We start from the raw sequence: 10,233 nt of genomic DNA, 5'->3' as shown, positions 1-10,233 counted from the left end.
CATGATATAGGTTATATTGATAACGCCTCCTATACGTTTAAATTACTATTTGAAGGCTAGGTATGGTCTTCATGTTGATGTATGTATACTCTTCTGTAGTATGATTCCTACCTATATGAACCCTATATTAATGTACAATCGAAGTATGCTAAGAGTCTTCTATTTTAATGTTGAATATTTCATTGTCTCCTATGATATAATGTGACTATGTGTAGTCTATAGTCCTAAATACTCTATATGTGTGTATGACTTGATACTTAAAGAAATGTTGTAAATGTGTTTTGATCTTTAGAGGGTGGGTTCCTCAGTGTTAGGCTTAATCCATTTTGTGATCATGTTGAACAATGTGCAAACACACTTCATGCATGACTATTATTAGGATAGATTCATGATGACTAAAGAAAGGATAGTTATCCTAGGCATCATAACATATTTTATGCATCTAAGTATATGATAAATGAAGTTATGAACATGTTTAATTAGAGGTGTTAGGTGAAGGTAGATGTAACATCCCTAAAAATGGCTATGCTAAATAATGCTTAATGTGATTAGAATGCCTATGATTATACCGGGTTCACACGGATTGATGCGCGTAGAACCAGACCTCTGAACCCTTGCGAAATCGAAGCCAACTAACTTGGGGAGTTATTTGATCTAGAAAAGGTTGGATCCATCCATGTAGGGCTCCTGAATATGAAGATATACTCGGATGAGTCTTTACCAAACTGATAAAGGGAACTCTTATGTTTGGAGAGTCTAAGGGTAAAATGCTCTTTTTCCAAGATAAGGGCAATATCGTAATTACCCTAAATATATAATTAATAATTTAATAAATAAGGTGGATGGGCATTTTTGGTGAGAGAGGGCCAAAAATTGGCTCTTAGAGTGAAGTCTTGCTCCACCCAGGTTCGAACCTAGGTGGAAGCGATGATTTAAATTGTTTTTTTATTTAAGTTGGTAAATTAATGTAAATTATTTATATTTATTATTTATTTGATGATTTAAAATAAAAGGGAAATCATATTTTTTAATATTAAACTAAACCCTATTTGACTAAGTTCTAAACTAGACTCTTAAGCCTAAGATAACTCTCTCCACTCACGTCTATCTCTCACTTTCACGATCAAACAAACTCTCATTAACATTTTCTCTACCGAATAACGTACAAGAATAGAAGATAAACCAAATCTCTTCACACTCCAAGAAGTCACAACGAAAATTTTAAACAAACAACTAACAAAAACGTTAGGCAAAGAAGGAGATTTTCCGTCAAAAGTTTGGTGTACAAACGTGGATTTGGACGTGAGTGTTTGAGAAGGTTTGGGAAACAACTTCAAGGTTGTAACTTCATAAAAGGTATGGGTTCTCTTCTCTCCTAGTCCCTTTTCGAAGAGACCCCATAAGGTTCAGTATATTCCATCCGAAAACTACGGTTGTTTCCCCGTTACATGTCCCTATCACTAACTCACATTGAATTATATGTTGGTTATGTTTGCAGGTAGAAAACTAGGGAAAAACGTGTTTTCTTGAAGCTTATGTGTTTATATGTATGTTCAGAATTATGTGACTTATGTTGATGTTTTCCTAAAATGTAACTACATGCGTATGGGTGTGTTGCCGTGGCTATTGGTCACTGTTTATAAAATTGAAATGGCATGTTAGTTCTTTGTATTTCATGTACACATATTTATGTAAATCGTGATGTTCATATGATATGAAATGTGTCTAATTTAAGTGATAATCTCTTGGCAAAACCGATCCATGAAAATGTACCTAAAATGTTCTAAATGCAGCGTGAAATTCCCCTAAGAACTAACGAAAAATATTAGTGTTTATCGTTTTGTGTCGGCTGAATATCAGCCATATGTAAAAAGTATTGTGTCAGTCTTTTATTTTTATCGTTTTGCGTCGCCTAAAAAAGCCAATTGTATAAAAGTCGTAAAGTAAATAGTAATTGTGTCGGCCAATAATAAAGAAAGGCCACTAAGTTAAGTTTTTTGTTTTTGCGTTGGCCAAATGAAAAAAGGCCAAGTGTAAAGTAGTTGTCGGCCATAATGGCCAAAGATGTAAGATTGTTATGTATAAATAGAGGGTTCTCCTCATAAATAAAATCATCAATCTTTCATCAATCTCTCTTCATTACTCTTTCTCTCTCAATCGCTTCCCCACCCAAAATTGGTATCAGAGCTAGCTAGTTAAATAATAACTATGGAAAATTCTGGAGCTACAAATCTACAAAAACAGGTATACACTCTTAAATTTATGAGTAGCTAAACAAATTTATTCCTGAAAATCTCTTGTTAATTATAATTATTTATCATGTTCTAATAATGTTATAATAAGCATCTTTAGAAGGTTTGCTACAGAAATATTCTATGAACAAGTATGCCCAGACTATGCCATCCTAAAGTTGAAACCGGTAGGCAAAGAAGGCCGTTTTAGGGGAGTAAACAGAGTTGAGGCGCTGTTAGGGTAACTAATCAAAGAAGAAAGCTGTAGTAGTGACTAGACGAGATGATTATTAAACCATTATTATTACATAATAAGTAAGTATAATTTATTAAGAGGTTGGAAGGAATAAAACTTTTAGCAAAAATGAATAAAATGAGTACCTACTTAATTGATGATAATGATGAATATAAGATATTACTACTTTATATATTAAAAAATCTTAATACTGACATAAAAAGAGAAATTTATGATAAATTGGTAACATATGAAATAATAGAGATAACAACTCAAGGTTGGACTCAGTTAACCATACAAAGTATACAGGATGAACTTTATTATGATATGTATGATTTATATGATGATATAGATACAGACTAATGATAAATTACGAATATTTACAATATTGGGTAAAAACTATAGAAGATATAGATCTACATAAGAAATTACTAATAGAAAATCTATTCGATTATTTGAGAACTAGAGAAGTTGAACATCTAGAATATATTACAAATAATGCTAATGAAATACAACGATTAGATCTACTTAAAAGAGAATATTACAGAAAGACATTTTATGAAGGATAATATAATACCAAGCAAAGAAACTAAAATAACAACAAACAATATAGGTAAAAAAATAAGAAAGACATGGAAAAAATTAAGACCCTTATATATAGAATATGAACTATCACAACTAGTCAAAACAAGTAATAATGAAAAAGATCATTTAATAGATAAAATTTCGAAAACAGAATACAAATATGTTCGCTATTTGAAAAAACAGTATGAACAAAGAAATTTATAAACAACAATTAATAGAAAAAATAACGGAAAAAATAACTGAAAAAGAACAAGAATTACAACATAGAAAAAGAAGGTTAGAAGAAAACATATTAGCAGATGTATGTAATAAATCGATACTAGTACAAAGAAAAGATATATCTATGTTAAAATTAGAATTAGATTGTCTTGAATATGAGTTACAACATAATATAATACATAAATTATAATGAATAAAGAAGAATTTGCAGTAGACGAAAAAACATATGAAAATCAAGACGGAATGATAATAAAAATAATATTTTCAAATCTAGGAAGAAGATATAAAAAAATAGGAAATAATCTATACTTAATGTTAGAAAGAGAAACAGCAAAATTAGAAGACAGTTTAACAGCTATGGTAAGAATAACAAAAGAAAATGAAGAAATAGACAGATCAAAAGAAATAGAAAAAATAAAAATACAAGCAAAACAAGAAGTACAATACGTAGAAGAAATAAAAAATACAAGAATAGAAGAACTAGAAAAAGAACTAGCAAAATTAAGATTATTATATGAAGAAAAACAAAAAGCAAAACAAATAGAAAAAGAAAAAGAACTAGAAAAAGAATTAAAAAATAAAATAAACGAAGTACGACAAAAATTAGATGAAGATCTTGAATTAAACGAAATAAATGAAATAGATGAAAATGAAAATGACCAAAAATCGGAAATAAGTGATATAAGTGAAACATATACAGAAATCTTGGAACAGACAAACAAACTAAAGAAATTAGAAATAAATACAGGAGATACAAATAGACCTAGTACATCAGGAGTTAAACCAGAAAATAGTCCAAGAAATAGTCCAAGAAATAGTCCCAGAACTAGTCCTAGAAGGGCACAACCAACTTATTATACAGAAAGTTATCAACAGTCAGATAGAGCTAATACGATATGGAACAGTAGATTAAATAAAAATTGGATACCAAAACCAGCAAATGAACAATATAATTTCTTAGACCTAGATTGTGTAACAGATATAAATAAAGTAATGTTACTATGGACGGGAAATATATCTAAACAACTGATAGATAACAAAATAAGTACAACAGAAACACCAAGATATATAGAAAGAACATTTGTAGGAACAGTTAAATTATGGATAGAAAATCTACCCCCAGAAAGTTTAGAAGTACTTAGAAATAATACAAAATTAGATGGATCTTCTTTAGCAACAAATATAGAAATATTAGATAAATACGAAATGACGATAAGAAGTGAATTCGGAGGTATGACCACAGATGTAAAAGAACAAAATAAAGAAAAAATAATAAACAGGCAACTTATGACAAAATTAGCTATATGTAAAATGTGTTTTATAGAAGAATACACTTGCGCATTTAAAGAATATTACTACAAAGCAAAATATAATCTTAATGAAGCAAAAGAAGTAAGACACCAATATTTTACAAAATTACCAGAACCATTTAGTACAAAAGTAATTAAAGATTGGGAGAATGAAGGGCTTACAGATACTTTAGGATCTAGAATAAAATTCTTATCTCAATGGTTTACACAATTATGTGAAAGCCAAAAAGAAAAATTAAAAATGGAAAAAGTATTAAATAAAAACTTATCGTGTTGCAAAAATAAAATGGCACCACAATTTGGATGCACATATAAAAAACAGAAAAGTAAAAGATATAAAAATTACACAAAAAATAAAACTAAGTATAAATATAAACAACCAAGAAGAAGATATTATATAAAAAATTATAAAACAAAAAGACCATATAGACCAAAGAGGAAAATATCCCAATGTACTTGTTACAATTGTGGAAAAATAGGACACATAGCTAAAAATTGTAAATTACCAAAAAACCTAAAAAGAAAACAAATTGCAGAATTAATTATAGACGAAGAAAAATATATGCAAATAGAATACATAGACTATGAATTAAGTGAAAATGATAGTATATACGAAGTATCAGATATAGAAACTGAAAATGAAGAAGAAAATACTAATACAGATAATGATGAAATAAATGAAGAATAATGTCAGAAAGTGAAATAAAAATAATAACTGAAGAAAATTATGAAAATGAAGAAATATCACATCAAAAAATCATATTTGATAACACAATTTTTGAACAAATAAAAGGAAAAGAATTAGATTTAAGCGTTGAAAAGATACTTGAAACATCCTTATTAAAAAATTTGTTTAAAAGACGAAAAGAAGAATATTATGTAGTTAGTCAGAAAGAACATGCCATAGATTGTAAATATACAAGTGGAAAAGCATATATACCTATAATAAACAAACGAATAATAAATAAAGAAATACAAAATATAAAAAATAAAGCAGATATAAAATATGTACATTTAGGAGGAACAGAAATACTGATAAAAGCTTGTTTCAGAGAAGGAATAGATACACCCATTGAAATATATCTAGCAGATGACAGAATAATACATCCTATAGAAAAAAGCGTAATCAGTGCAGTTAGAGGAAATTTAATATACCAAAAATTTAAATTCATAATAAGTGCTAATTACACAGTAGCATTAACAGATACAAACATAGATAAATCATTAGTACTATATTGGAAATTATCAGGAATAAAGTTAGCACCAGGAAGTAAAATATTTACAGCAAGATGTAAAAATCTATATATATTAACCACAAAACATAAAATAACAGCAAGAAATAAAATTGATAAAATAAAAATAGAAAATCCTTTCGAAAAAATAATTACTGTAATAGACAATAATGACTACAGCTATAAAGAAATTGACATGGAAGAAGATTTAGAAATAGTAAAAGAAAGATTAAGTACTTCAAGCGTACCAAATACACTAACAAGAGCTACCTCATCAAGAATGAGTACATCTAAAAGAAAATATGAAATGCCTCAAGAATTATTAGAAGAAATAACACCTAACCACTATTTTATAACAGGAATAATGGATCAAAGAAAATATAAAATCTTAATAAATACAGGACAAGAAGAAAATCATATAACAAGAGAACTAGTATTAGAAGAAGAAATTATAAAAACAGGACACACATACCCTGGATTACCCAGTGAAATAATAAACACAAACGAAGAAACAACAGAAAAAGAAATAATTATAGGAGGAATTCCATTAAAATTACAATTTAAAATATACGAAGGAAATTATAATATCACGTTAGGAATAAAATGGTTAGAAAAAGTTAAGCCATACAAAATAGAAAATGAACAATTAACAATAACTTGTCAAAATAAGAAAATAATCATAAAAAGAACAAAATGAATAATGAAAATATTTATTCTTGCGAAAATTATTGTAGAAGGATATTACAACAGATATTATACACCTATGATAGATACGGGAGCAGAAGCAAACATATGTAAATATAATTGTCTACCAGAAGATAAATGGGAAAAACTAAAAACACCTATGGTAGTAACAGGATTTAATAATGAAGGAAGTATGATAAAATACAAAGCAAAAAATATAAAGATACAAATATGGGATAAAATACTAATAATAGAAGAAATCTATAATTTTGAGTTCACAACAAAAGATATGTTACTAGGAATGCCATTTTTAGATAAATTTTACCCACATATAATAACAAAAACACACTGGTGGCTTACTACACCATGTGGCAATAAAATAGGAGCAAAAAGGGTAAAAAATAAACAACGAAAAGCTATGGAATGGATAAAAGGTAGTGAAAAAATAAACCAAGAAATGAAAAATATAGATAAAGAACAAGAAACGCGATTGGAAATAATCATATTTACAATAGACAGAGTTCAAATAATTAATGAACAACTAAAACAACTATACAATGAAGACCCATTACAAGGATGGGAAAAACATAAAACAAAGGTAAAAATTGAGCTAATAGACGAAAATAGCATAATAACACAGAAACCGTTAAAATATAATTTCGATGATTTACAAGAATTTAAAATACATATAAATGAATTACTGGAAAAGAATTATATACAGGAAAGTAACAGTAAGCACACAAGCCCAGCATTTATAGTTATAAAACACAGTGAACAAAAAAGAGGTAAAAGTAGAATGGTTATAGATTACAGAAATCTAAACGCCAAAACTAAAACATACAACTACCCAATACCAAATAAAATACTTAAAATAAGACAGATACAAGGATATAACTATTTTAGTAAATTTGACTGTAAATCAGGATTTTACCATCTAAAACTAGAAGAAGAATCTAAACAATTAACAGCATTTACAGTACCACAAGGATTTTATGAATGGAATGTATTACCATTTGGATATAAAAATGCACCAGGTAGATATCAACATTTTATGGATAACTGTTTTAACCAGCTAGAAAATTGTGTTATATATATAGATGATATATTATTATATTCTAAAACACAAGATGAACATATAAGATTATTAGAAAAATTTATACATATAATCAAACACTCAGGTATAAGTTTAAGTAAAAGTAAAGCAGAAATTATGAAACCACAGATAGAATTTCTAGGAATACAAATAGATAAAAATGGAATAAAAATGCAAACTCACATAGTACAAAAAATAATTACTATAGATGAAAATATAGATACAAAAAAGAAATTACAATCATTCTTAGGATTAGTAAATCAAGTAAGGGAATATATACCAAAATTAGCAGAACATTTAAAACCATTATACAAAAAACTCAAAAAAGATATTGAATATCATTTTGACAACAAAGATAAAGAACACATAAAAAATATTAAAAAATTATGCAAAAAATTACCAAAATTATATTTTCCTGATGAAAGTAGAACATTCACATATATAATTGAAACAGATTCAAGCGATCACAGTTATGGAGGAGTACTAAAATATAAATATGACAAAGAAAAGATAGAACACCATTGCAGGTATTGCTCAGGATCATATACTGAGGCACAAACAAAATGGGAAATAAACAGAAAGGAATTATTTGCATTATATAAATGTTTATTAGCATTTGAACCATATATAGTTTACAATAAATTTATTGTAAGAACAGATAACACACAGGTAAAATGGTGGATAACAAAAAAGTTAGATGATTCAGTTACAACAAAAGAAATAAGGAGATTAGTATTGAATATATTAAATTTTACATTTACAATTGAAATTATAAAAACTAATGAAAATCTCGTTGCAGATTACCTATCAAGAAAAAGGAACACAAACTGAACCAGATACAACAGAAGAAATACTCAAAGCTATTAATACACTTTCTACGAAGGTGGACAGTATGGGAAAAGAGTTACAAAATCTAAAAGCTAATAGTCAGCAGCATGACTATAAATATGCGGAGCTACGCCAACATACAGAGTTACGTCGATCGGAAGACGCTAAAATTCCAGAGCTACAAGGAGACGATGGGAAACTCCGAAAAACCCATAACAATGTTTGTTTAGATACAGCTGCAGGTACAAGCAAAAGAATTAATACAAATTTAAACCAGCTATTTGCAAAACCATTTACCCAAAAACCACAAATGCAGATACCAGCAGAACCACAAACATCTACCTATGCAATAAGCCTACAAAATGACAAAAAAAGATACAACTATATTACCCAATCTTACATTGAAAACATACACAAAATTCAGACATATCTAAACCTAAACCCAAGATCCACACAAACAAAAACTCCCGAAGAAGACTATATAACCCAGAAACTACAAGGATATAACAAACTTATTGCACAACCTAAGACCAACCCCAACCTAGTAAAAACATGTTATAACTACGGACTATTAAATACAGTATACACATATACCGGAGAAGAAATAGCCGGAATACCAGAACTACATAGAGCATTTTTAACATATAAAAGAATTACCAAAGGAAATTTATTCTATATAAAATGTTATACAGCACCAGCAGAGATACTATACGAAGAAATAAAATCACCAATACAGGTGGTAAAGATAGGATTAACCAGAGATATGATTATTCCAGAAGAGATAGAAAAACAAAATGAGATACCAAAAGTAGAAATACCTAACTTTTATGCAAATAAAAGAATAATTGGTATAGCTACAATTATACAAGAGTTAGCAAACAATTATTTAAATGGCAATGCCATTTGGAGCTATTATGCAAGAGATCAGGTGATGATTTATGCAAACTCCAAAGAATTAAGAAAATCAGATATGGATGAAGTTCAGAGATGGATTTTGTCATTGCTAAAACCAGAAGAACAACCATCTACAAGAGCTTTGAAGAAAGGATTTATTTCAGAAGAATTATTAGTAAGATATTGCAAACTTATCAGCAACAAATACCCAGATCATAAATGCTCCAAGTGCAACGGAGAAGATAATGTGATACCTACAGTTGATTTAGGATACCTACAGTTGATTTAGGATAAAGAACGAAGCTATAAAAAAAAAAGTTATTATTATTGTTGTTATTATTATTGTTGCGTCGGCTGAATATCAGCCATATGTATAAAGTAAGAATCTTTTAATTTTGTCGTATAGCGTCGGCTGAAAAGCCAATAATGTAAAAAGTCATAAAGTAAACAGTGTTAGTGTCGGCCAATAATAAAGATAGGCCACTAAGTTTTGTTTTTTGCGTCGGTCGAATGTAAAAAGACCAAGTGTAAAGTAGATGTCGGCCATTTTGGCCAAAAGTGTGAAATTTTTGTATATAAATAGAGGGCTTCCCCTCATAAATAAAATCATCAGTCTTCCACTACTCTCTTCTCTCTACAATTATTCCTCTTTAACGCTTCCACCCAAAATTGGTATCAGAGCTAGCTAGTTAAATAATAACTATGGAAAATTCTGGAGCTACAAATCTACAAAAACAGGTATACACTCTTAAATTTATGAGTAGCTAAACAAATTTATTCCTGAAAATCTCTTGTTAATTATAATTATTTATCATGTTCTAATAATGTTATAATAAGCATCTTTAGAAGGTTTGCTACAGAAATATTCTATGAACAAGTATGCCCAGACTATGCCATCCTAAAGTTGAAACCGGTAGGCAAA

The 10,233-nt window shown here is 28.6% G+C and overlaps 1 protein-coding gene across 1 annotated transcript; it reads left to right on the top strand.

The window, feature by feature from the left end:
* The first annotated feature begins 2,171 nt into the window (after nucleotides 1–2,171).
* Nucleotides 2,172–9,934, top strand: LOC107005785. Its single transcript, XM_015204442.2, has 2 exons — nucleotides 2,172–2,244; nucleotides 8,389–9,934. The coding sequence occupies exons 1-2, from the start codon at nucleotides 2,209–2,211 to the stop codon at nucleotides 9,598–9,600; spliced, it is 1,248 nt and encodes a 415-aa protein (XP_015059928.1). The 5' UTR covers nucleotides 2,172–2,208; the 3' UTR covers nucleotides 9,601–9,934.
* The last annotated feature ends 299 nt before the right edge of the window (nucleotides 9,935–10,233 follow it).

Source organism: Solanum pennellii, chromosome 12, assembly GCF_001406875.1.
Source record: "Solanum pennellii chromosome 12, SPENNV200".
Classification (NCBI taxonomy): domain Eukaryota; kingdom Viridiplantae; phylum Streptophyta; class Magnoliopsida; order Solanales; family Solanaceae; genus Solanum; species Solanum pennellii.
This window is presented reverse-complemented; position numbering and strand designations above follow the sequence as displayed.

What these genes read in the sequence shown, in the direction of transcription:
- LOC107005785 (XM_015204442.2), top strand. Translation starts at nt 2,209, where the DNA reads ATGGAAAATTCTGGAGCTACAAATCTACAAAAACAG. An exon ending in CTACAAATCTACAAAAACAG is followed by an intron (nt 2,245 to 8,388) that starts GTATACACTCTT and finishes ATCTCGTTGCAG; the next exon opens with ATTACCTATCAAGAAAAAGG.